Consider the following 27,564-nt stretch of genomic DNA (forward strand, 5'->3'; position numbering starts at 1 on the left):
TTCATCTAAATCACTGCAAGTGGGACAGCGTTAGCCAAATCCAACTGTATGGTTTTCCAGACAATCTAACTGTTGCACACTAAATTTAACAGTAAGAATGATTCAACAACAATTTCTGTCTTTTGTTAGCATTTAAAGGATAATGCTGGTATTATTCTGTATATTTCAGATTGTGAACAAACCCCATGAAACACCAAAACTAACTGTGTTAGTCAATTTCCAAACACATTCTGCCTTCTGTCTGTAGCTCTTAGCCCTGAACACACTGATGCCCCTTTTTGAAAACAGCTAATTTCCTACAACAGCTGGCCACTGCAGAGTTTAGCAAATACTCAGAGTAGATGCAGCATTTGTTGGGGACTATTTTCAGCTATGGATTAAAGAACATTTGATGCTCAAGTATTTACAGAGTACAGTATTTTTACAGAGGCCACATCAGTTAACCATGCACTTTGATGCCACATTTTTTTTAACATAAACTGGTTTTTAAAAATTAAGGTTACTGGTTCAAAACCCCTAAGGGGCCTTTCTGTGTGGGGTTTGCATGTTCTTCCCATGCTTACGTGGGTTTTCTCCAGGTGGACTGGTGACCTGTCCAGGGTATACCCCTGACTTTCACCTGAAGAGAGCTGGGATAGGCTCCAGCAGATCTGTGTGACCCTAAATAGGAATAAGCAGGTAAAGATAATGGATGGATGTTTTCATAGTTTCTCCTCTAGGCTGAGTAGACCTATAGCTCTGCATGCTAACTAACCCTATAACACTGCACTTGAGTATAAAATTGGACATAACCATAATGACATTTAGTGAACCACTGTGAAATAAAAATGGTTCTGTACAGATGTGTTGTTACACTGACAGGAGCATTTATAGTAAACAGTAAAATCTGAGCAGTGTGATGAGCTGCCAGCGGAAGAGCAGCAGATGTCAACAAAAATGTGTGTGGTGTATTTGCCCTCTCAGCAGTTCTACCTTAAGTACACCTCTGGATATTTTCTGAGCTGCACTGATGTAACATGGCGCACTTCAAAGTGTCGAAATGATGGAGCAACTGTGACTGCAGACGTCACAGGGTGCTGTCGCATGCATTTGCGAGGCTGTGGTCCATTTACGACGAAGTGCACTATGTTGGCTGCAGAGAGGCGTGTCTAATCTGTTTTAAAATTAGAAAAACCTCCACTGCCGCAAAACTCCCGTAACAGCCTAGAGTACATCTGGGACTCCTGTGCAGGCAGTGGGTCTACTATTTCAACAAGACATGACAGTAATTGCAGACTTAAAGCTGATACACTGCAACAGGAAAGATGAGCTGTAAAGTATTGCATGTGTCTGAAATGGTTGTGTTATAACTTTATGTAGTCAGTTTCCTGATAAGCTTACAGCCTCTGCTCAGCCGCACATTTTTGACTGAGGAACGTGCATGTAATTCCCTCTGAGTTTTCTAAAGGCCCAGTGCTGCTTTGCACAAAGCCTTAAGGCAGTGTTATGTAATCTACCAGCTGGATCACTGGTGGATTGGTGAGAGCCTTGTGGAGCCACATCATGTCCTGACCTGAACTATCTATTGGAAGCACCTATTAATTGAACCAATTTCACATAAACAATAGTGCTGTCAGTGCGTATAATATCAGCAATGAAATGTTAGAGTTGCCTGATTTTGTGAAGAATAAGTGTCCTGACTTTTATAGTATCAACTTCCTATTCAGACTGTCTTTTAACTCCAAATACAGTCAAATTAAGATGTGCTTGCTTGGAAATACTCAACATATTCAACATTTTGGGGAAACTCACTTGTTTACTTTCTTGGTGAAAGACAGATGAGAAGATCGATACCACTTTCTATGTCTCTGCCTTAAGTAGAGCCTGAAGGGTATTAGCTTATCTAATTGAACAGACATTTTCTAATGCAGTTATTCAAATTTTGTAGTGATGATTTTACCAGACAAATTTCATGGTTATCCAAGTTTTAGAAGTGCCCAGGTAACATTGGAACGTGCCCCTATTCAAGTAGCTTTGAAATACATTTTCAAGATCAGGCAGATAGGGATTCTGTATTATAATATGATCTGCACTGCTTTGCATTCAGTTCATCTTCCAGAAACATTATGGGCACTCTGACGGCCAACACTTTGCAGTAGCAGACTGAAAAGGCTTCTGCAAAAGTGTCTATCCATAATGCTGTAAAAGGGAAAGGAGGACAGTGCACACTTTTGAAGGTCACTGCACTTCCAAAAATGGGGCCTCTCCAGAGCTGAAATTAATTAAGGCGCCTGTTTTAGAGGCATCAGTGTGAGCCGCTGCTGGAAAGACTAGTGATTCTCCATTTTTACAGTCCAGCGGTAAAGTTACAAACCACGAACCAACAACAGACTCTCCTCAGTAAAATTAAAGGTCCCATTTGGTACTGTCAACCTACAACTTCTTAACTTTCTTAACTTCAGTGTTTTACTCATCCACATCCAAAGTGATTAATATAGTTGCAATAATTTGATTTTCTTCATTTATGAATTAGTTGTTGAACATGAGAAAACTGTTTTTAAAAAATCCATCTCAGTTTTCTGAAAAAGAAAGTAATGTCAGATGTTTTGTTTGGTCTGGACAATAGTCCAAAGCCCCAGAGAGATTAAATTTACGTTTAAGTTCAGACAAGAAAAAGCCCTATTGACCCAGAGAATGTATCAAATGTTTCCTGTTATTTATATGTTTATGTGATTGAAAGGTCCAGAAAGAAGTCAAACTGGTCAATCATCAAGCATCAACAGTTGTGCAAAGCAAAGGAGGAAGTAAAGTGACGTGGTTTAAAGTGCAATGAGGTGTGCATAGGGAGGAGGTCGAGGCAGATGCGTGGGTCGACAAAATACAGGGAACCACTGTTTACTGTTTTATACCAGTCACTGGCTGATAAATTTTCATCTGCTCTGTAGTGTTTTTTTTTCTCTGCTCACAAAGTAATCACTGTCCAACTTTAAGAATCCCAAAAGATTTAATTTCTTAAAGAAACTGCTGAAGTGAATTCTAATTTGTCCTAGTGTATAGATAGAAAACTCTGGCAACTTGCTTAATGTTTATATATATATATAATATGTATATATCTGTATTGGAAATTTCTTTTAAACACTAACATTTGTTAAATTAAGCATTGTGCACTTTGTTAAGAGTAGCATAAAGGTTTATATATGTATATGAGAGCAGTACTGCAGTTTTTGTTCCTAGTCTTGTCTATGTGTACTTTGCATATTCTGACTATATTTGCATGGTTTGCATCTGAGTGCTCTGCTTTCCTCCCACAACTCTGGTGAACAGGAGACTCAGCCCTGTCTCTCTAGTGACAGTATTAGCTCCCCACTCATCACACATATAACAAAGGATTAAACACCTTACTGTGCAAAAAAAGGAATAAACCCAGACATTTGAGAATCTGGGCCCAGTGAATGTTGGGTGTTTTGACTGAAAAATGACTAAAATCATTAATCAATTACCAATATAGCTGCCAATTACATTTCTATTAATCAATCATGAGCTATTATTGCAGCTTTATGATTAATATTAGGAAATGAATGGCTGTTTTTAGCTACCTTGCACTACTACAATTAGTCAGTTGCATTTATTATCCCTCAGTCAACACACTTGTCTAACATCAAGAGGCTGTTTTATTCTAATGGCTTCACAGCACAGAACAAAGAGTTCATTAAGCCAATGTTGCAGACGGAAAGGTCGCATTAGTGCATAACACTGTTTATCATAACTGTTTAATGGTTGTAGTAGATGGGGAATTCTGTGTAAATCAGATGCTGCAGGCTCAACAACTGCCAGTGGTGGTGGATGGCAGTAACTGAGGCTGCCCTCTGTGGTAATCCCAGCGAGACACTCTGATTAAGGGATTACTTCTGTAACTAATTTCAAAGGCTGAGAACAGAGCTAGCAGGCATAGAGGAGAGGAAACTGTGGATGGCTTGACTAAGAAAAAAAAAGTGCCAAACTGATGATGAGGAAGGATGGATGTAAAGCACCCAAAACATGTTGAAGATTAGCACTTTCACAATGCTCCCAGCACAGACTTTGTTTTGTATCATTACCAGGTCAGTGTTTTTCTAAGATGGGATGCCTCAAAAGTCACAGAAAAGTATTTTAAGGAGAAGCGGGGGCTGACAAAGAGAGCCTGAAACAGCATCAATTTTCAGAGGTGCTCTAGAAAGCCATACAGTTACTTCCCGGGAGCCTCGGGGGGGGGGGGGGGGGGGGGGTGTATATCTCCAGGGGGATGAAATCTCCTGGCTTCATATCGCTCTGATTAAACAGAGAAAAGCCAGTGGATAGCCAGATGGTAGCAAAGACACTTTCTATGCCGGAGCGTATGTTGACTTTCATTTAAAGCTTTCCTTTCTCACAGTATTGCTTATTTATGGAGAGAGACAGCTGTCAGCAGGGTGGTGAATGTATCTGACGCCGTTTTATATACATTGAATGTAACAAAAGCTGTACCCATCGACTTTGAAACTAGTTCAGCTAAAAAGGAGGTCACTTCATTCTGAGACAGTACATGTGGGACTTCGATGGCCTGATCTGTCTGCTGTAAAGTGAGGAAATCATCGGGCATTTGCCAACTGCAGATAAAATCCATTTTGAGCTCTGGACGGCAGCTTTATTCTGAATCACTGCTGCGCTAATACACAGTACATTCCTCTATGACATAACACTACCTTGCTATTGAAGCATCTGCTGTGGGCCTGACCTTTGATGTTCTAATTAAAGCAGAAAGAGGAACATACTGTCAGATATGCTCAAGTGGCTGCTCATTGAATACAGCCTAAACCTGCTGGTTGAAGGCTAATGGACCTCTTTTATTAAGTGGAAAGGTTATCCTACTATGAGCCACAGTGCTGCACAATATCTGGGGCCTTTGTTGCATGAAATTCCCCATCTGTTGTTCCCCTATTTTCCGGTCATGTTCCTGCTATTGGGTCTCTGATAAAAGTGTAAAATGTTTCAAAAAATATTTTAAAAAAGAAATACTTCAAGGAAACACCACCTTCCAAATTTGCACAATCAATCCCTCAGATTCCCTCCACTTCTGTGCAGAAAAGGCTGAAAATTCTTACCTTCCAACTTGCAAACGTTGCCAGTTGTTAAGATTTTTGACTCTGCAAGAATGGTTATATAAATCACAGTAACTGGTAAATAAACTTCTTTGGTTTCTGGCAGAGAGTTGGGTGAGAAAATTGAACAGACTCTGTTTGATAGATATGAAACTACAGCCGGAGGCCAGCTTAGCTTAGCACACAAAACTAGACACAGGAAAACGGCTAGCCTGGCTCTGCACTCAGGTGGGGGGAGACGAAGCAGCGTGTTCGCCTCCTCTCTCGGGTTGCCTGAATGCTGTCACTCCAAATTTTGTTTTTTAGCTGCAAACTTGATTACCTGCAGCATAAAGTCTGCAGTATAGAGCTTGCTTTTAGGTGGCAGTTTCACTTGTGTTACACTAGGAGTTGTAGTCGCTTTGCTATGTAAGTCCCACTACAGGCCAAAGGAGTAAAAAAAAAAAAGTGTGACCTATAGTCTGTAAAATATGGTAATTGTCTTTCTTAAACAGAGCTTTTTGTGCAGGTATTAATTAACTTTGGAGGTACTAGTAGGTGTTACCTTTGTACAGAGCCAGGCTAGCTAAATTTGTGCTAAAGTGAGCTAACAAGTTGATGATGAGTCTTCCAATTTACCGATTCACCACAAAGAGAATTTTGGACTTCTGTATGTATGCCTTCATTAAGAACTGAATAGGCAAATTATAGCCATTCTAATATGCTCTCATTATCATCACCTCCTTTTATCCATGGTGTTAGTTTATCAGACTGATCATCATGCTGCTGCTGGTTTTACTGCTCCCTCTCTGGTGCCTTTTTAAGTCGATCACATTTTGGATCAGGTCTAATAATCTGTTCATGCCATGTTCGTCTGTGCTTGAGTCCTTTTATAAAAAATGATTCCTTGTGAAATTATGAAAGTATAAGTAATGTTTTTTTTTATTTTTATTTTTTTTATAATTTTATAGTTATAGTGTCTCCAGTGCAGCCATTTCCCCCTTTTGATTATCGATGTTCTGAAAGTCACCCTCCACTCACCTTGAGCAGTCTCTGTGATTTACTCTTTACTACAGTGTTGTCCTACAAAAAATAATCATAAACAATGACAAGTGCTGCACAAGTGGAATATTGGAAACAAACATGAATCCAGGGGGATGTGAGTGGTCCAACATGTTTCTCTCAACCTGAGGCATGATAGCCAGCTCCAAATTACCAGAGAGGTTCAAAAGACACAGCACAGCCTCCAGCTTATTACTCATAAATCCAAATGTAGGGCTGCATGTGTATGCTTTCATGACACTCCACTCAACACAAGCAAACGCTGCACAGAGTACATTTACTGAAAACAAACACACACCATTAGACAAAAGCTGCTTGTCCTGTTTATGTGATCTTAATATTTTCTTTTAAAAAGTATGTATTTGAGGCTGTAACTATGGAGCAGAAGGGCAAAAATAATATATGGAAAATACAGAGAAGATTAAAATCCCTTTATATCACATACATTATTAAAATCAAACCTATCTCACATGGAGAACTCTTTTATCCCTATTTACTTCATTTTCAATAATCATTAGGTATTTCATCATTAATCTGCATCTGCTTTGTAGAAAATGTTTTTGTTTCTCATCAGATTTAATACTATTTTACAGCTCAAACTGTATTTACTGCTTATTAATTAAAATGTCTTCATTCTGTACAGATTGCTCTATTTTACTACAGCTGAAAAGGTCACTAATTTTGAGATGCTCCAGTTACGTGTGAATACAGGCCCTGGAGAGTGGGAGTGATAAGTGTGTGTGGGCAGGTGGACATGCTGTTATACACTTCTGTATTGGCAGTATTTCCTCTCTCCTGTGCAGCATCCTACTTCTGATGGATGGCCTGAGGGAAGTCCTCATTAATAAAACCCTTGAGGGGTTTGCTTGTTCCAAACAAAGCAAGCCCGTCCTTGAACCAGATGACACGACTAATAATGGTTGATAATAATAATGGCTGAGGTTTGCTCTGCCAGAAGTAGGGGCATGTCAATCACTGGATTTTAATGTTAATTAATAAAACAGGTAACAGGGTGGTAGCAACAGCTTTACTGCTGCTTATTTTCCAAAATGTCATAAACACCTGTGTCAAGGTGACTTGAAAAATGTAGCTATTTCTGTTAGATTATGATGTGTCATAAATTAATTATTATCAAATTTGCTTTTATCACTAAAATGACTTTTTTTAAAATGGTGTCTGAAGTTACATCACACAAGCTCCATGCCTTTGAGTGGGCTGGCTGGTGTTCCTGCTGAATGAGAACTAAGCTGGCAGGGGCATGAGACACATAACTGTAAGTGGAATTACAAATCACTTTACTGATTCGAATCACTTTGTTCATTTAAGTCCTAAGATTCAGATTCACAGACTACACAGCTTGTTCACTTTCTTATGCTAAGCAGTGTTGCATTGCCATTTTAATGCATTTCATTAAGTACAACACAGCCTGTCTTCAGTTCAGTGGTACATTCAGTCTGTTGTATCCTGTACCAGCACTAACAGCCTCTTAATTATGACCAAGTTATCAGATTATAACTGTCTCTGAGGCTTTCTTGTTATTTAATGAGCAAATAATGTACTGTGAGACGTATCTGAGCTGAAAATACTGCGCAAAGCAAAACTATCAATAGGTCAATTTAATTACTGATATAAACAACATCAATACTGTTGTTGTCAATTGGTCCCAGCCCTGCCTTAGATAGATAGATAGATAGATAGATAGATTGCACAGCAGCTCCATCAGTACATCACTACAGTCAATGATGATGTTGCAGTTTTACGGTCTGTGGTTGATCCTTGAATATACCCATCATGAGCGGCACCACCTACTATGGTAACGTGTGTGTGTGTGTGTGTGTGTGTGCGTGTGTGTGTGTGTGTACACACTTGAGTGCGTCATGTGTGCTGGAGGAAGCCGGATCTACCCCCTAGTTCTTTACAGCTGTGGGAGACATTTCTGCTTAATGAGGTCTAGAAAGGCTCTCCCCTCAATTACTATCTATCAGATTTTCGTGTGTGTGTGTGGAGGGATGTTTAACTTTTACTCCTCTTCAATTCATCATCAATTCTTCAGCAGTCAGTAGAAACAGTGATTCAGTGATATCAGGTTACTGTCGAGGTTTTTTTAAATTCTGGATTAACAAAATATTTCGGACATCAGCTTCAATGCAAAAGTTTCTATTGTTGGGGTACATGTATCCTAAAAAGGGGCTGATTTATTGTAGTATTGGCAGAATGACTGAAAATACTGAAAAATACTATTAGTACTTTAATGACATGTCTATAATTGTGTTTTCGTAAAGTGCCTAGTGTTAAGTACAGTTTAAACAATATGCCATCAAGTCACGAGGTCCTAATTGCCCACTCAGCACTAGCAATGCAAAAATAATGCACCTCAGCAATTTTGTTTCGGTTTGACCCAACTGCAAACTTACAGAGAGTAGATCAGCTTAACAAAGTTATTTTTTAAAAGTGACCCAAAGTTTTCCTTTAATAACATCTAATGGAAACTAAATTATTATTGCGTTACTTTATTACCACTCATGACAGGAATTAGCAATAAAAAGCTACAAGGCCTTTGGCACACAATATGTTTGCCAAGTAGAAAAATAACATTTACTTCTAACTGTCTCCTGGGCCTTTTAGAGGTTCTAAGAAAGGAATTACTTGAAGGTGAAGCCAGTTTCACTTTCATATCAGTACAAGGACTTAAAGAAAAAAAAAAAACAATATATCAAATGCCATAAACCTTAGAACAGTTTTGAAGTCTCTGAGCAATACTGGACGGATGAACACCATTCTTACAAAAAATATTCCCTGATTTGGTATTTTCATGGTGGTGGTGAAGAGCGATATCTGCCAAAATCTCCAAGAGGTGTTTAATTTAGTTTAAAGAAACTCACATCAAACTACGCAGTGAGCCCTCCTGTCCATCTGCATTCTTCGTGTTTCACAGCTTATTTATTAAGCTGTTTCTTGACAAATCTGGCAGCAGATTTACTGCAGTAAACACATTTATGCTGAGTAAAAGTGAGATGTTCAGGTTTCTTCTACTTAAAAAAGAAAATTATATACACAGGTTTACATATGAGGTGCCACTGCAATAATGGAGGCTTGCCTACTTCTACCTGCAGTCCAGGTTAATCTCTGTGTCTGCTTTTTTATACATACAGCAGCAAAAATTTGTCATACAGCAGTTTGGAGTAATCCCCCCTCACACACACAAACACACACACAGTCTAAATCACAGTATTTAGGGGGAGTAGACTGCGTCCTCTTCTCTTCAGATGTGACTCCCAGCTGCCTGGAGGAAAACGGATTAAACCCTAACTGGCATCATCTGAACACACACACACATGCAAGATCTGTCCACACCCCCAAACTCGTCCTAGCACAGCAAGTGCTTCACCCGCCCCCTATTAACACGCACTCACACACAGAGGGGATCTCTCTTCTTGCAGAAGTCTATTATTAGCTGTTCAACCCAGAGACAAACTAATGACACGTTGGGATGAATCACCAGAGCTGCTGCCTCCAACTATCATTACACTCAGCAAAGCTACAGTAGACAGCCATGTAGGATGCTGGCCACCGCACAAACACACACACACACACACACACACACACACACACACACACACACACACACACACACACACACACACACACACTTATCACACACATCACACACTCATACCATCAGTCTGCTTCAACACCTGCAGGTTCTAATCTAGGAACCACTGAGGGGCCACATGTCTGCATTTTTTCACTGCAACATGTACTAAGTCTGATTCAACTAATTCCTTTTCATCTGATATCCAAACTCATGATTTTATTTTTAATTGCCTCTGACTACAGGCATACTTTATTTGGGATGGGTAACAAATCATGAAGGTCACTGGCAGGCAAAATAATAGGCACAGGCAAAGGCCAGGGTCAGGAAAAACAATAGTATGCAGGCTAGAAAGCAATGACTAGACGATTACAGAGATTGGGGCTAGATACACTAAGAAAGGTGATGAGACAATGAACGGCAGGAAGTTGAAGATGTAAGGTGATGCACGTGGCGGAAGCACATAGAGTAGGTGACTGTGGGCTAAGGAGCGGTAACAACAATAAAAGTAACAAGAGGCCGGTGAAGGAAGTGCAGAAACTGGCGCTGAATGCGGTGATGCAAAACAAAATTAACATTTTTGCTTTGTCATTGCTTCATGAATCATCTGATAAACAAACTGTGACAATCTAAGAAATAATAAAGCACAGATGGTTTCACAAATGTGCAGAAATGTTATACAAATGACTGGGACCACTTAAGAGTAATTTGGTTTTAATGGGCTGCTGACATAATAAGCCTGTGCTGAAACTTTATCACTTCATTTTTCAGAAATGATTCAGTCTGATTTTTATTTTGTGTGCATGTTTTAGGCATATCCAGGTCACATGGGGTGCCAACCTCAGAAGTTCAGTGTTTGATAGTAGTCCCTTTAGATATCAGACATCAGCAATTGCTAATGTGTAGCAACAGGTTTTAGTAATGTTCACTCAGTTCTGGTCCTTATGTTATATTTTTACTGTCTTTGCTAAAGAGGTTAGCCCAGTAAAAGACTTTGTGTTAGGAGAGGTAGGTAGGTCTACATGGCCATCATCTGCCTCTTCTCCCAGGTGAATCGTCCAGCTGCTGCTCATGCACTTGAGAACAGCTGTGTACGACAGATAAATGGTGACGTCACTGTGTGTGCAGGCTTGTCTGTGGCTGTTTGGAAGAGTCCCCTTTGCTTCCCAATAGCTCCAGTCGGCTGTGTGCAGTGCGAAAAGCACAAGTTGCAATGGTTGCATTTCATCGTGAATATACAGTAAAATGTAAAATTTCAGCAGCCGACAGTGCTCATGATTACAAATTGATATCAAAACACATTCACCACTATGTGTGTGTTAAAAGTAAGGTAAGGCAAACATGAACTCCTAGAGGTTTTAAGCCTCATTTAGCTCATTATTTTGGTTTCCTGGCCTTTATTGCCTTGGGTACATCAGTATTGTTTACAGCCACAGGAGGCAGCTGTTTTCTGACTTGGGATCTTTGTTCTTGGAATCATTCTGTGTATCTCTTTCCCTGCACATCTTGCCATCTCTACTGTATCTCTTTAATAAAGGAAAAAAATACTAAAAAAAAAAAAAAAACATGCCTGCTGCTGCTGCTGCTGCTGCCTGCTGCATTCACACTAACTACAAAACATCATTATTACTGTGTGCAAGGACGCCTGGGTTGTTACCATGACAACTGATGTATATGATGTAAAGAGGTGTCAAAGAAACACACAGATCAGACTTTTTATTTTCACTGTGTACTGTGAATCCTAAAAGCCACAGGAGAGAACACAGCTTTAACTGGCAGCAGGCAATCTTAATGAAAGTATGAGTGATAGATAAGATCGTGTGTCAGCTCTGAACGAATTGATGTGTTATCTGTGTTCCCTGTTACTGTTGTACCAGAGAAGGAGTCTGCTGGTTTGACACCAACCAATTACTGTACCAGCTAATGTTACAGTGTAAGATGTATGAAATCAGCTGCCAAAGTCATTGAACCTAATCATATTGCTTCTTCCATGAGTGTGATGTGTTTTGATAGATGTCGTCTGTCAGTCAGTGGGTTTGTCCATTTAGTATTAAGTCAAGTGCAAGATATCTCAACAAGCAAACCTGTCTGATATGAAATGTGCTGTAAATGTTCCAGTATGTCCTTCATATGAAACAAAATATATCATTAGTCTGTACTCTCCAAAACAATAGATATGTTTTCTAACAAGTCAGCATTGCCATTTCAAAAAAAAAAAAGTGAACCAAAATAGTAAAGTTGTGGGCTGTACATGTAAACAATGAGTTGAAACTGATCATAAAGACTATTAAGCAAAGAGGAGCTGCAGACTTTTCCTTAGATCTCGTGTCCACCATGTCCTTGCACTCAGCTGGAAGAGCCAGCTTTTGCTAGGGTCCCCCAAGATAAACTGCTCGATGGAGAGGAGCCAACAAGTGATTCATCAGCTCCAATGAGCCAAATGTATAAGACAGTACAATATTTCGGCCAGAAAAGAGAGACAGGGATATTTTACAAACCGGGCTTAGGCGATCAGCTGCAGTTATTTTAGTAAGTTTGACTAATAGCTATTTCCCAAAGCCAGATTGGATGGACTCCATTCACAGGACCGTGGCAACTTCAGCTTTCAGCTAAACCTGGTTAAGAGTAGGAGCGATGCTAACATTAGGAATCACACCAATCTGACTGACAGTCTGACTCATGTGGGGAATTGTCCTTTAAAAAAAATTACAACACTCGGTCCTCATGCAATCCAATGTTTGCAACTTGTTTTTGCTTTGTTCAACATCAGAAGGCGTAGAGTTGTCAGGAATCCCAGAGAGTTGTTAAAAAACCTATTTTTGAACTTTTTATATTTCTACACAGATCCTTTACTTTATATGAGAAATGTAAAATATGCCCCATTGCTAGTTCAAGTCTTATATACAGATTTTAATCAGCAAACTGTTCTTAAAAGTATTGATTAGGGTAGATGCCTCCCTTTTTATGATGTTATGCTCTTATCTTCCTGATGGGGTTCACAGTGAGAAACACCAGGCAGCTTAAGGGGACGCTCACCCAGATGACAGTTAGACAGTCTTTTTCAACCAGAGTGAAGTCTAACTTGAATTCAGTCTGATATCAACCTCACCTTGAACTGTGGGTACCAGGTTTGGTATCTCACTGCCTATACAGAGACATTTACCACTACACCTGGCAACTTGCGCTACTTCCAGTGACAGAAATACCAGGCTAATAGATTAACTGCTGTTCATCAAGAAATGGTAGCTGCAGTAGCAACGCTGAAAATCACCTGAGCTCTTTAAATGAATTGAAAATTTTGCATTTTTCCAGGTTGCAATCGACAGTAAACAGACACGTGTGTGAACTGGAGGGAGAGGAGGATTGACAATATAAGACAATATGAATTATATATATTGAAGTGAATGTGAGCACTTCCAGTGATGGTCATACTGCTCTCCAGCTCAGTGTAAACACTTGACAGGACTCCTGGCTACAGGGTGTGATCCATCCTCCCACCAACACATGGTCGTCATCACTGCTGGGGTGCTCCCTGACCTTCTGAGAGATACAGTACATATGTGACTATAGGCTCTGCCTGCAAACTGACCGCTAAAGTCATTTTCAGAGATATATGCAGGCACCAGTCCCCTTGCCACTTGGTGCCCTAGATGAATCCTTCCACTCTGTTCTACCCAGCACAGTTTCTGCACCTATTTTGGATTCAAAACCAGGCCAGGCAGCAGAGCTCAGGGCAGAGCTTTCTCTGCCCGACTCATCTCACTTTTACTGTTTAAACCAAGTTCATCCAGGTATTACGCACTGAAGGATGTAATTCAGTCACTGATAAATTACACATACATTCATTTCTTTTCCCAGTAAAAATGTATGAACTCAGTTGTTAACATGCATCTGGAGTTTCCTTTCTTAACTAAAATTCCTTCTCTCCTACGCAGTCCTTTGAACGCACAGTGAGGTTTCGGGATTAAAACAGCTCAGATCTGCAAAATGTCACAAACAGATCCGAGTAGATCCAAGAATTACATATATTTTCACAAAACGCACATTCAGTCTGGGGCCATTGTGTCTGCGTCTTGGATTTTAAAGGGTAACGATCAGTCTATAACGATCGGGGCTAACGTAACCGGAGAGGTTATTTTTAGCCTGCATGGAGATGCGCTCAGCAGTGATGGCGATGGCGTCCTCCCCCTCCTACACCATGATGACGATGTGCTGTTACGCAAAACCAGGGGTTCACCTTTTGCAGACCTCCGACTCTGTTACCGCGGGCATGAACTTATTGTGGCACGAAAAAGCAGAAAACACACAGACCATTTAACAGCGTTAAAACAACAGCGCCCCGGTCCATGCAGCTTTTAACTTCTGCTTTACAGCTTTAATTCCTCATAATGCTTCGGTAAAGACACTTATCTAAACTTGGTGTTGGACACACCCAGAACGGCACGAAGCAGGTAGCGGGTGTTTGGGCAGCCTGCGGGCACCCGGGCTTATCTGGTGCGGACCCGGACAGGGTCGCAGCCCGCTCACCTCAGCAGCTCTGACCCCTTAAAACACGACCATTCACCGCCTGCAATGGGTTCGTGCCGTGCACTGGTTGATGTTAAGACACACGGAAACAACAACATGCCATGACAGAGAGCGGACACTTAACTATTTGTACAGGTGCTGGAGACACAGGTCCAGGCATTCCCCTTCCACCTCGTCCTCAGACACCAGGTCCGACAAGGGGCGCATCGGCAGCGGGTCGCTCTCCTGCAGAGGCATTCTCATCTCCCGAAGAAAGAGCTCCAGGAACCGTCGGAAGGTTTTCTCCTCTGCTGCAGAGCTGGCCATCATTTCTCATTCCTGGACAGACAGAGACACCTCCGCCCGTCAGTACACTAACTTGCCGGGCTAAGAAGAGAAGAGTCAGTTCACTAAGCGAACTAGTTGGACTGTCAGTGCACTACCAGACTACCTGAATAAATGTGCGCTACTAGAGGGAGCAGGGCCGATGACTACCGGAGAGTGTGACAGCAGCGGACCCGACTGGAGGAGTGGACCTTGGCTCCTACGGTTATACTACAGGACGAGCTGTCAGAAGCTGGACTGAGCTCCCATTCAGAGCCGAGCGGGAGCGCGCACCGCGTTATCGGGGATTTCAGACGATCGAAGGGCGGTGACGTCAGAGAGAACGAAGAACGCAGCGGTTTACGTTTAGGTCGTGGACGCGCACGTCACTCTGCCTGGAGTCGTCTGACGTCAGAGGCGGTTTTTTTTTTGCAGAAATATAGAAAGCGGCCTAAGCCTTACTTTCACGTTCATCAGCGAGCCTTATACCTTTACACTGTACTGACGTATATCTGTGATTTAACTGTCTTTAACAACACAAGAAATATCAATTGATATTTTGAATATATTGATGACTGCATTTTATTTCTGCGAATTTTGTAAAATTCCCACATATTGATGCTTTTCAGAAATGAAAACTAATGTCTTGATTCTCAACTAAATCTCTGATCTCTGGAGCTGCAGCCAGAGTAAGTAGGATGGATTGGAAGTGTCTCATCTGGTGGATGTAGGCTACAGATTGCTATAATGAGGTGGTCCATTTGCTTGGTCACACAGCTGGAAAATGTTCGGATGGTCGTGTCTTTCATTTTCTTTCAGTCTATTACAAATTTAATTAAAACCTCCTTCAATAGAGGTTTTGTTCAGTGTTGCTTCACTTAGTTGTTTGAGCCTCACGGTGCAGAATGTTTGTTACAGTAATGTTGAAACAATCAATACATTGAATACATCTTTCTGGACTCTGCACTAATATTGACTAATAGAAAAAAACTGTTAGTTGCAACCCTAATGTTTAGATTTGGACATTGTTTTCTTATTCCTCTGCTGGAGTAATTACCTTTACTTAAATACAGGTTTAAGTTACTCCTATTGTATTTTTCTTCCCACTATATTTTTGCTCTGTTTTTATTGTGCTGATTTTATTGCACTTGTTTTTATAATATGACTTTAACCTTAAATTAATGCAGGGCTTCATTTTTAACCTATTTTACAGTGTTGAGCTGTTCATTTGAGTTAGTTAATTAAATATACTTCGTAATGGGTAGATTAGACGACATAGGAACGGTAGGGCAAATGTTGGATCCACTCGGACGTTTTAGTTTACGTACGCGGAAATAGGTGTGTCGTTTTTAATCCGCCGACTTTTCAACATGAAGGAAGTGAACATGGCTCTCCCGGTGAGTGTCGGGGACCTGCTCCGGTCAGACCTCCTTGAGGACGCTGCTTACCGGGATGACGGCTTATGTGTTGTCGGTATTTTCGGTAAAAGCAACATGCAGCCCGCACCGCTGAAGGAGTCTCTTATCAACACCCTGGCGGACAAACACATCTTCTCGCTGTTCGGGGAACCGGAGGACGGCGGCACTGCGGAAAGCCACATCCAGGCTTTCTACAGCCAGGAGAACCGGGTGCTGTACCTGCTGCTCTCCTCCGTCTGCAACAGCCGGCAGCTGCTACGGGCCTGCCAGTCTCTGAGCGCCGGCATCGGCCACTCCGAGGCCCATGACTTCTGGAAAGGCCTGGACAGACAACACTGGCTCCACCTGCTCTACATGTTCTCCGTGTGCCACGTCCTCCTGCTCGTTCATCCCAACCAGACCTTCGATGTGACCTATGACCGGCTCTTCCGAGCCCTGGACGCCCTGCGGCAGAAGGTCCTGCCTCTGATCCGAGCTGCCATCAAAGACTGCCCGGTGTCCAAAGAGTGGAAAGTGAACTGTCGGCCCTGCCCTCCACGGCTGCTCTTCGTCTTCCAGATAAACGGCACTCTGAAGGTCTAGTTTTTAATCAAGTCCCTTAAAACGTCTTGACCCGCAGTGGTGTGTATTTGTCATCCCAGCCTCTCCCTAGACCAGAGCCCCTGTATGAGGTGACTGTTGTACAATCTGCATTTGCCTTGCCACTGAAATGACCTTAAAGAGATGCAAAACAATTAAAAACAGACTCAAAACAAGCACAACTGATTCAAAATGACCACAAATAGCCACTATCTTACAGAAACCTAATGACATCCTTGTGAAAATACAGAAAATGTATCAGTAGAACACTGTTACCTCACAGCAAAAAGGTTCCTGGTCTGAAACCCGACAGGGGCCTTTCTGTGTGGAGGGTGTACCCCGCCTTTCACCCAAAAAGAGCTGGTATAGGCTCCAGCAGATCCCTGTGACGCTAAATAGCAATAAGCAGGTATAGATGATGGATTGATGGGTGTATCGCTGGGGAATAGAAGATAAACATAGTTGACAAAGACTTTTTGAAGCCCAGATCATAGCACGTCTTTAATAGTGTGACATTTAGGGAAATGTGTGTATTTACTGTTTTTTATTATTATTGGCATTGTTTACCAGATAAACAATTGACTGAGTCTCAGCTGACATGGGTTGACACATACAGATAAACCCCTGGTGTTGTTTTTTACTCATGTCACAGTGTTTGTCTGAATATGATATATCTGTCTGCAGAAAAGCAAACAATATAAATTCCCCAAAATGTCAGACCTCCATTGAGTGACAGCTCAGACCACTGCTAAAGATACTGTCACATAAACTGTGTTATATGTAGTTATGCAGTCGTACAGTAGTGTTGTTATCTATAAAAAAGTTTTCCATGAAAGCCTCTTTTGTTTGTTTTCTCTTAGATTTCTACAAATACCTCGGAATCTGGAGGAAACCCTGACAAACCCAAAAAGCACTCTCCCAGGAGGAGGCTGCAGCACGCCCTGGAGGACCAAATTTATCGCATCTTCCGTAAAAGCAGGGTCCTGACCAATCAGAGCAGCAACTGCTTGTTTACAGTGCCTGCCAACCAAGCGTTTGTGTATGTGATACCAGCAGTAGATGAGGATCCTGTGGGTGCCTTGCTTGGTCTGCTGCGGTCCAACTGCGTCTTGTGTGACCAAGAGTCCACCACGGCAGTGTCGGGGCCGAGGCGCTATCAGCAGATGCGACGTTCAGCTCGGCAGTCTAGCTGCAACAGAGACTCAGGCAGCTTGTCAATGAGCAGTCAGCTGGTGGACTGCAGCTTGAAGGAATTCCTCTGGCAGCATGTAGAACTGGTGCTGACCAAGAAAGGCTTTGATGATAGTGTCGGACGCAACCCGCAGCCATCGCACTTTGAGCTGCCAACCTACTCCAAATGGGTCCAAGTTGCTTCCAGGCTCCATCAAGTCCTAATTAAAAACACAGAAGAAGAACTAGCTGAACTAGCCACAAAAGTGCAAAGCCAGCTGAAGGTTTTGGAGGGTTCTCTCGACGCTGACACAAAGTTCTCTGAGAACAGGTGTCAGAAAGCTCTGCCGCTGGCTCACAGCGCCTACCAGTCTAACCTTCCGCATAACTACACCACTACAGTGCACAAAAACCAGCTGGCACAGGGTCTGCGGGTGTACAGCCAACACGCCCGAGGCGTGGCCTTCCAGCGTTATGCACTGCAGCTTCACGAGGATTGCTACAAGTTCTGGAGCAACGGCCACCAACTGTGTGAGGAACGGAGCCTGACTGACCAACACTGTGTCCACAAGTTCCACCTTCTGCCTCAGCCAGGTGAAGACACTCTTCTTCTCTCCTCTGTTACACTGCACTTTGGCTAATGAGGCCAAACTGGAATGTCCCATGTAGTTTATATTAAAATTGATGTTTCAGGCAGTTTCAGTGACACATGCAGTGACATGTGTATTAATTAGTAGTGTAAGAGGGAAAAAACAGCAATTTATGTGTATTCCAGAAGAATTTGAATTTATTAAACTGTTAACAGGCTCATAAGATCTTTTTTTTTTGTTTGTTTTGTTTTTTTGTTTTTGTAGGAGAGAAGCCAGACATGGATCGCAACCCACCCATCCTGAATCACAACAGCAGGGGGCGCTCCACCAGCTCTTGTAACTGTGGCAGGAAACAGGCTCCACGGGAGGATCCGTTTGACATTCAAGCTGCAAATTATGACTTCTACCAGGTCAGGATTCACACTACAAGCACAGCAACATTTCTCTGCTGGTTGTCAAATAGCACAGATGCAGCTCTGATAGTGCTCATCCTACACATCCTCTTCAGCCATTTATCATATGTCAATACATTTAACCAGTATTTGTTCAGTCGATATATTGATCATTCCTTCTGTCCATTCTGCAAAAAGATTTCGATTTCAGTGATGGCTTACCAAATCCGCATTTCTTCCTCTGTGTAAAAAAATCTTTTAAAGTTCAGCTGAAATGAATGTGAGGTTTTGGCTGAATAACTTTACTAAATCATACAGTTAATTTTCCAAAGTTACAGGCTTTTAATTCTGGAGTAATACTATCTCCTTCTGAATAGATGCTGGAGGAGAAATGTTGTGGGAAGCTGGAGAGGATTGCGTTTCCCGTGTTCCAGCCCAGCACTCCGGACCCAGCCCCAGCCTGTAACCAAGCTCAGCGACTCCCATGCGAGGCCTCAGGGTCTGGTGAGGCAGAAAGGTTGAAGGAGCCAAGCACAGCCCAGAGCCATACACCTGGAGACCCCAGCCTCAGTCTGGCTCTCAGTCTAGGCCAGTCCACGGACAGTCTGGGGCCCTATGGGGATGGAGATGGAACTGAAACCCAAGTCCAGCAAAAGAGGCCGAGCCTCGTAGATCGCCAGCCCTCCACTGTGGAGTATCTTCCTGGTATGATGCATTCTGGCTGCCCAAAGGGGCTGCTTCCCAAGTTCTCCAGCTGGTCACTGGTCAAACTTGGCCCAGCAAAGGCATACAACTGCCACACTGGTCTGGAACTACCAGGATTCCTCCCTGGTTCCTCCTTCCTTTTGCCATGGGACTTGGTGATCCGTTCTCGATCAGAGGAGGATACAGGACTGACAGAGCCTTTGAATGGAAGCAGCTCCTCATGGCCAGCCCCAAACAAGGCCCTGGTGGGGAAGAGAGGGAGCACTGGAGGGCTCGGTAGGAGCCGCAGGAGGGATGATGTGGCTCGTGTGTTTGTGGGGTTTGAGTATGAAGACAGTAGGGGAAGACGCTTCATCAGCTCCGGGCCTGATAAAATAGTGAAGGCGCTTGGGCCAGGTGGGGCCAAAGACCCTGCCACCAGGGTGCTGAACACCGACATGCCGCTATACATCCCTTCCCCTTCTCAGGGTCGCAGCCTGAAGCCTCATTTTGCTCAGCTAGCTCGCCTTTTCATTGTGGTGCCTGATGCCCCGCTGGAGGTTACCCTCAGCCCACAGGTACTTCACATCACTTCCATCACTGCTTTGGCCAGGACATCGTAAAAATGCCTATCACTGTTTTTTTTTTCTGTCTGCAGGTCAGAGTTTTGCCTTAAAATCAGCTAAGATGAAATTTTTAAATTATCATTAAGTTAAATAGTTAAATATTGGCATCTCAGAATTTTAACATAGTGCTGTTAACACCTTGAGGGAGCAGTTTTTACTCTTATTTTGCATCCATTGTTAGTGTGTGGTGATGCAATGCCCAGATTGCTGCTTAGTCAAAACCAACACATCTGTTTGTTTTAGACATGGCAAATAAATTGGTGGAGGCTTTGGCCCTACTTTTTATCTTTCAAACCAGTTCCATTGCCTGGAAGCTTACCGTGCTACCACAAGACGATGAACCAAGACCTAAAGTGGAGCAGTAGCATATTCTCGTATCTGTGTTAAAAGTATAGATATAGATAAACATATAGTTTATCTGACTAATTCATCTTCTGCTTTAATCTTTATGCAGGACACAGTATATCTTAACTAATCCAAACAAGTGGCATCAATGCCAGTACAAATGATCGTAGATCTTTGAATTGTGCTGATAGATGGATTTGTTATTTTAGGATTAAAATGCACTAGTTACAGGATTGTTACACTAAATATGAAAGTCATGTCTAGTTGAAGCTGTGGAGTAAAAAAGTTGTAGTTGTTAGTTCATGTTATTACATAGACGGCATCATGTAGACACTCACTTGTATAGAAAATTATTAATGAATGTTTTTTTTTTTAATAAAACTGTCACATTAATCCTCACTGTAATGTGTTTTTCTGATGTGTTTTCAGGTACAGCCTGGTCCTCCTCCCTGCCCAGTTTTCCACCCAGAACAGACAGATATAGTGTTGCCACCTGATGGACTTTGGGTGCTCCGGTTCCCGTATTCATATGCAACAGATCGCGGTCCCTGTTACCCCCCCAAAGAAAACCAACCCTTCAACAACTACAAGGTGCTGCGAGGCATCCTGAGGGCCACCACTGCTAACCCTCCACAGCAATGAACTTGAACCTCATATTGAGAACTTCACCTTCCCTGACACAGTCCTATTAACTTACACCTGCTCATATATGTGAGTAAATTTAGTTTAATCCCTTAAGGGTTTCAGAAAATGCACTGAACACACAATTCCCTTTACAGCGATCTATGGATGTTCATAGAACCCACAGACAGTCCTATTTATTTTGGATCCACATACTCTTTCTTTCTGAGCATAATCTAAACAAATGTGTGTGTTGCCAGAGGAAGAAACAACTTGTAACTTATGATCTTCTCATATCCGTAATACTTTGACCTTTTGTCAGTCCTGTGTGTCATTTGTCACAGACCACCCATTGCGCATATGTTGTTCTCTCATTTTATAGAGTGTACTCTGAGTAAAGGACAGCAGTAACAGTCATCTAAGTTGCCAATAAATCAGAAACTGTTGTTGAGTGTCAGTCCTTAGGCTAAATGAAAGTGAATTTTGCTTCATTAGAAACATACACATCATTGGCCTCAAAGATCCTGCTGCAACATTGATTACTACTGACAGACCTATATAAACAGAGAAAACAGTGGGTACTGGAGTGAAACTTCTTCTTGTTTTGTTGTAAATAAAAACGATTGTTCATTCCATGTCAGATATTATTTGTAATGGTAAGAGTGACATCTGCTCAGCAAAATGGAAATTATACAATATGCGAGCAAACAGTAAATATCATTAGTCATACTTTGAAAAAAAATTCCTTATCATTTTATTTGGATTATTTGGTTCTGGTAATGAACCATCTGTCTCTGATCTAGGTTTGAAGACATAAATGGTGTCCTTAAAAAATAGAAAGACTTTTGGCTTCAAAAACAACATGCATTGCGTTATACTTCTTGTTCACTAGGTGGGGCCGGACTCCTGCAGCTTTCGTTAACCACCTCATCATCCCTTGGTGGTGGTATACGCCCCTTTTAAAGCTAAGAAGGTAAACCTGTTTCCCAACAAAGTGATGGGTCATATGGGACTGTTTTTATTCAAGCAACACACATTATTCTCTGTGACAGATGGCGTGTTTACAATTCAGTACAGTTTATAATTGTACTGCAGTATGTTTACATGCGAAAAGGAGAGTCGTTTCACTATACTGGCTTCTTGTAAAATTTAATTTTCTAATTCCCCAAAACGTTACACAGTTTGGCATATCTTTGGAAAGCTCCGTCCAGAGCTAATCACCTTCATTGATTTTCCTATAGTTGTTCTTTGTGGGATATTTTGCAGTGCTTTATGTCACAAGTGGGAAAGTGAGAATTTGCTGCATTTTTCTTGATAAAACTCTTCTTCCCTGTTGGGTCTGTAGCTCTGGCTTTTATTTCTGATGTAAATGACACATCAGTTTACGACCAAAAGGCTGCTGGAAGCAAATTCATCAGTGTGTAAAGTTTTTATTCTTATTTACTGAACACGCCACATTACTCTGTATTTTGTAAGTGAAAGCTATACAAGCAATAAGGACATTAATTGGTGAGCTCATACTTTGGCTACAGGCACACGTGGCCTCCAGGAATGTGGGTAATAATAATGTTAATAACAAAGCTAAGGAGTTTGATTCAAGGTCAAAGGAAAAGGTAAAATTGAATAATTTGTGGCCAAGACTTTCATAAAGAAAACATTTTTTTCCTTTGTTTAGGTAGAGTCAAATAATTTTGTTTACGATGTTTCCCCCGTCACCAAGTTCATATTTATAGTTGTAACAACTGTGAAATGTGTCTGTGATCCAGTGGCCACAAGAGGACACTAGTTTGTTACTGATTCAACAAAAAAAGCAGAAAAGTTGTACCAAATTGAGCTTTAGTGGTGCTGCACTAGTAACAAAAGAAATAGTTTGTATGATAAACATAATATGTCCACTGTTTGCCTCAGAATCATTTTGACTATAATCGCTGCTCTACTTTAAAGTGTTACAAAACCTGTTAGTGCTGTAAACTAATTTTGACATCTGATAAGACTTCAAACACGTTATAGATGTGTTACTGGATTGTATTTCGTTATCTTATCATTCAGTCTCCATTGACTTAGATCAGTGTATTTATTGTGGGCCCAGGAAACAGAATCCACACATGAATATTAACAGTCCAAACTAACCATTCATCCCCCCACAGGCCCATTAAACCAACTTGCAGTAAGGACAAGGTCATAGTTAGGCTCTTCTCTGAATAATAAATTCCAGTAAGAGCAGTTTACAATAAATGTAGCTTAGCCACTGCAACACTACAACTTGACATTATAACTTTCTTTATTACTTGCACTTCACCTCCTGTCAGTGTTAATCGCCAGCATGTTAGATCCACTTATATATTTAATGTGAAAACACCACTCAGCACTTTAACCCAAACTGAAGCTTTAACTCCATTCAGCACTACATCAGCGTTTTTCAGTGGTTTCTGTAGCATTTATTTATACTGACACCAAGAGTGTCCTAAGAATTCATAATACTCTTCAGAGAACTATTAGGCAGTGGAGGCAGTAAATCTGGGCGTGTGTTTAAAGGAACAACAACCATAAAAAGTGCAAAATAAAACCGACGCTTTCAGGGCTGCTGTTCTCACCTGTGGACAGGTAGGGGAGGCGGAGAAATAAAGGCCTACCCACATCTAGATCAGAGTTTACAGCCCTGCTTTGTCCCTCATCTCTCTTCTAGCTTGAATACCACTGTGCCAAAGTTCAGTGTTCACAGAACAGGACAATAGAAGAAAGAAGACACTGAACTAGATGTTCTCTGGCAGTTTCAACTCACAGATTCTGTGTGAACCTGACACAAGTGAAGCAAACACCTGAGACAACTCAGCAAGGCAGCACAACGGGACGTGAGTATAATACATTTGTCAGATTTATCAAGAAATCAATCTTTGTTTATAGTCATGGCAAGTGTTCCATTGTTCCTGCAATGGTTTACTACAAGGTTAACTTTCAACTTTGTCATTCATGGTAAGAAGTAACAGAAATCTGTGATAACCATATGTAATATGGACTGCAATATTTACTATATATTCAAATTTATGAAATATTTTGATTATATTTGATGTTTTTGTATTGAATTCTCTTCTGTACTTTATTGTTTTTACCTTATGGGAATAACTCAGTGTATGCCAACCTTTACTCCGCACTGCTGGAGCACTTCCATTTTGTGAAACCTTTGCAGACTGCTACATTTAAGATGAAATTGTTGCAAACAATCTGCAGTGTCAACATTTCAGGGCCTCTCAAGCAGAAAAAGCTGGGTGTTTAATAATTGGTAGTTTATTCTTTGCAATAAGTAGCTTGTTTGAATATTGTTAGGTTAAAGAGGGTTAATCATTTTTCGTTTCGTTGAAGGAAGGGTGGTCCTAATTTGAGGACAGAGCAGGAAAGGGTCTTTATATGTTTGATACCAGTTTCATATTTTCATCACCTATGTTTTGTCAAAAACATGTGCATCAACATATTTGATTAGCCAGTCCCTTAGGTACACTGCACTTGATTTGTAGCAAACTGGCTAAAACATGCAGAATACTGCTACAGTATTTTATGACTCCTGGGGTGATCTATGTGATTCCGAGACAGGCAGAGTAAATCTGTGTGGGTGCAGCACTCCTTCCTCCTCCTCGTTACCTCCACTAAGGGTCCCTTGAGCTTCCCACTAGACAACCGTTCAGACTGTGCTGTTCTCATTTACCTGCAGTGGTATCTTGCCCTGCAAACATATCAGTTTTATATGTCCAGGTCTTAGCACCCCTGTCTCTGACACTACAAAAATGCAACTCTGGTAAGTTTCATTTGTAATGCTCACAGGACTGAAAAAAATAAACCCGTTTCATTGCTATTTTTCTAGCATTTGTGTTATCAACAGTATCCTCCTCACTATTTTGTTTGGAGAGTATCAAAAATCTGGTCATTGTGTGATTTCTGCTACTGCAAAGACACATTTGAACTATTCCACCCACCTCTGATTTCAATGATAGAGACAGGTATTTCAAAAACTGGATAAATATAACAAAAATGCTCGATTCCACTAGAGGAAAGAGCGAAAATATGGTTTATATTTTGTAATTTTGATGACAGTACTATGTAAAATTAACATAGCTCCATGTGAAAGAACATTTCTTTCTTTAAATTGAACCAGAGCAACATGATCAACAGGAAGGCAGAGGTCCAGCGAAGGATTGTGTCGAAGGACGGCCACAACAACGTGCGGATCGACAACGTGGAAGGGATGGTCAGGCTGTACCTGCACGACATCTGGACCACTGTGGTGGACATGAAGTGGCGCTACAAACTCACTTTGTTTTCCTCCACGTTTGTCATGACTTGGTTCACCTTTGGGGTCATCTTTTACTTCATTGGCTTGGGCAATGGAGACTTTGACGCTGGTTTGAATTCCAACCACACACCCTGCATGATGAACGTGGAGACGCTCACTGGGGCCTTCCTTTTCTCTCTGGAGTCACAGACCACCATTGGCTATGGTTTCCGGTACATCACAGAGGAATGCCCTTTGGCTATGTTCACTCTGGTGGCTCAGCTCGTCATCACCGGCCTGGCTGAAATCTTTGTCACTGGTGCCTTTTTAGCCAAACTGGCTCGACCCAAGAAGCGAGCAGAGACCATCAAGTTCAGCCAGTTGGCGGTTATCTGCCGGCACCAAGGCAAGCTGTGTCTGATGGTGAGAGTGGCTAACATGAGGAAGAGCCTTCTGATCCAGTGCCAGCTGACAGGAAAGCTCTTCCACTCAAATGTGACGCAGGAAGGCGAGAAAACACAAATCCACCAGAGCTCAGTGGATTTCTACATGGACTCCAGCAGTGAGTGTCCTTTCCTCATCCTCCCCCTCACCTTCTACCACATCCTGGACGACCAGAGCCCGCTGGCAGGACTGACCTCAGAAAACCTTTGCACTCGGGAGTTTGAGCTGCTGGTCACCCTCAATGCTACAATGGAGTCGACGGCAGCTACATGTCAGAGCCGCACTTCCTACATTCCTCAGGAGATCCTCTGGGGTTATGAGTTCAAACCGGTGCTGTTCAGTACCACAGGAGGAGGTTATGTGGCAGATTTCAACTTTTTTGACAAAGTACAAGCAAGAAACGATGCAAATTTTCTCAGCAACAACTCAGAGAAGGAAAAACATGAAGAGGATTATAAAAACGAATAGAGGATAAAATCATTACTACTGTTTGATGTGTTTTTGATACTGTATGTTAGTTAGACCTGGACCAGTGTGCTATTGTTCTGTTCCCATTTTATCATTATTATTATTTTTTCTATTTAATCATTCTGATCTAAGCTTACAGGGACCAGGTCAGATAACCCTACAGCTTGTTACTGTTTAAAGGAAGGTTTCAGTGTAGGTACCAGTGAAGGTAAATGTTTTGGGCTTGGTTTCACATTTTGAGAAATTAGCTTATTTGCTTTATTGGTGGGAATTAAATAAGAAGGTCAATACCATGTTCATATTATACATTAAATATGAAGCTACACACATAATGACTGGAAACAGGGGGAAACAGCTAGAACACCCTTATCTCCCTAATTAACACCTCATATCTTCTTTAATCCGTCCGACATTTGAAGTTTAAAAATGTCATGATGTGGTTTTACAGGCAGTTTTGTGAGGTAGGATGGGTCAGTGTTTAGCTTAGGAGAAAACAAAGCAAGACTTATGTTCATTATTTAAACACGTTACATAGAATAATCAATATTTATTAGGCAGATCAGGAGTTGATTAACAAGAATTATTAGAAAAATGACACTACCTTTAACAATACCGGTGATCAGAACTAAATATACTCTCTTGGAAGCTCCAATCCAAAAACAAAGTATCTGCAACTTCTGTAAAATCACATTGCTTCCAGTAAGTTCAGTAATTTTTGTTGGTTAAATAATTTTAAAACTATAAAGATGGCTCTACCTGGAGTAGAAAAGTATGACTCTGTACAAGAACATGTTAGTGTCTATCACACATCTAAAGGTGCTTTGAAATTTGTCACACACTTTCCTCATGGCATTATTCCTAGACAACAGATCCCTGTTATGCTTTTTTGTTTTCTCAATTAGGATATACATAGCTTATAATGATATATTTATATATTAGGCAGGGTATTCATAGGGAGACGCTAGCAAAATAATCACATTTGTTTTGTAAAGAAATGTTTCTTTATAAAGCCAAAATAAAAGTGTTGTGCTGTTTTTGTGAAAGCAGCATTGAATGTTCTTCTGTCAGTAATGGGCCTGTGTAGGAGAGATGGATGTTTTAGAGAACTAAGTACATTTACATTTTTAATAAACTTTGTCATGGTAGTCAATTCACAGGCAGTTATTCTACTTATCCTACTCCAGTTTATCTGACAGAAATAGTTACATCTACTTTTACCTGTGAGCTGTTTTACTTAAGCAAAGGTAAATGATTTATCACTGTATGAATGGATCTATGAATAGATGAATGAACTGAGCCACTGGAAGGACAAAACAGGTTCAGCTAACAGCTCATTATCATCAGCTGTCAGATCTTGTTATGGCAACAGGGAAGAGCTGGAGCTGAGTTTTGGTGACTGTATCA

The 27,564-nt window shown here is 41.4% G+C and overlaps 3 protein-coding genes across 6 annotated transcripts in view; 2 read left to right on the forward strand and 1 right to left on the reverse strand.

Moving 5' to 3' along the window:
* Positions 1-14,849, reverse strand: part of ppm1e (protein phosphatase, Mg2+/Mn2+ dependent, 1E) — a 35,222-nt gene extending 20,373 nt beyond the window's left edge. Inside the window, exons 1-2 of one of the 3 annotated variants that reach the window (XM_026328576.2) lie at positions 14,731-14,849; positions 14,381-14,622 (exon numbers count right to left, since the gene is read on the reverse strand). In XM_026328576.2, coding sequence (XP_026184361.1) covers positions 14,381-14,565 — 185 coding nt within the window. In that variant the 5' untranslated portion in view covers positions 14,566-14,622; positions 14,731-14,849. Of the gene's footprint in view, positions 1-14,380; positions 14,623-14,686 lie in introns of all 3 variants that reach the window. The other 2 variants (XM_026328575.2, XM_026328577.2) reach the window with 2 other exon arrangements.
* A 1,058-nt stretch (positions 14,850-15,907) lies between these two features.
* Positions 15,908-23,778, forward strand: smg8 (SMG8 nonsense mediated mRNA decay factor). Of its 2 annotated transcripts, XR_003297016.1 has the most exons (6): positions 15,908-16,553; positions 17,417-18,320; positions 18,581-18,726; positions 19,086-19,970; positions 20,793-21,074; positions 23,671-23,778. XR_003297016.1 is itself a non-coding variant. In XM_026328791.1 (5 exons), exons 1-5 carry the CDS (start codon positions 15,930-15,932, stop codon positions 21,003-21,005), a joined length of 2,772 nt encoding a protein of 923 aa, XP_026184576.1. In that variant the 5' UTR covers positions 15,908-15,929; the 3' UTR covers positions 21,006-21,589. The 2 variants fall into 2 exon arrangements, 1 of the variants encoding a protein (XP_026184576.1); XM_026328791.1 differs by lacking the exon at positions 23,671-23,778 and having other exon boundaries at positions 20,793-21,589.
* Positions 23,698-27,218, forward strand: kcnj15 (potassium inwardly rectifying channel subfamily J member 15). The gene is made up of 2 exons (XM_026328792.1): positions 23,698-23,836; positions 25,132-27,218. The coding sequence occupies exon 2, from the start codon at positions 25,138-25,140 to the stop codon at positions 26,158-26,160; it is 1,023 nt and encodes a 340-aa protein (XP_026184577.1). The 5' UTR covers positions 23,698-23,836; positions 25,132-25,137; the 3' UTR covers positions 26,161-27,218.
* The last annotated feature ends 346 nt before the right edge of the window (positions 27,219-27,564 follow it).

Source organism: Mastacembelus armatus, chromosome 14 (assembly GCF_900324485.2).
Source record: "Mastacembelus armatus chromosome 14, fMasArm1.2, whole genome shotgun sequence".
NCBI lineage: Eukaryota > Metazoa > Chordata > Actinopteri > Synbranchiformes > Mastacembelidae > Mastacembelus > Mastacembelus armatus.

Excerpts from the sequence above, each read along its gene's own strand:
- smg8 (XM_026328791.1), top strand. The coding sequence starts at position 15,930 with ATGAAGGAAGTGAACATGGCTCTCCCGGTGAGTGTCGGGGACCTGCTC. Across the intron at positions 18,727-19,085 it reads CAAATTATGACTTCTACCAG|ATGCTGGAGGAGAAATGTTG; the intron begins GTCAGGATTCAC and ends CCTTCTGAATAG. Across the intron at positions 19,971-20,792 it reads AGGTTACCCTCAGCCCACAG|GTACAGCCTGGTCCTCCTCC; the intron begins GTACTTCACATC and ends ATGTGTTTTCAG.
- kcnj15 (XM_026328792.1), top strand. The coding sequence starts at position 25,138 with ATGATCAACAGGAAGGCAGAGGTCCAGCGAAGGATTGTGTCGAAGGAC.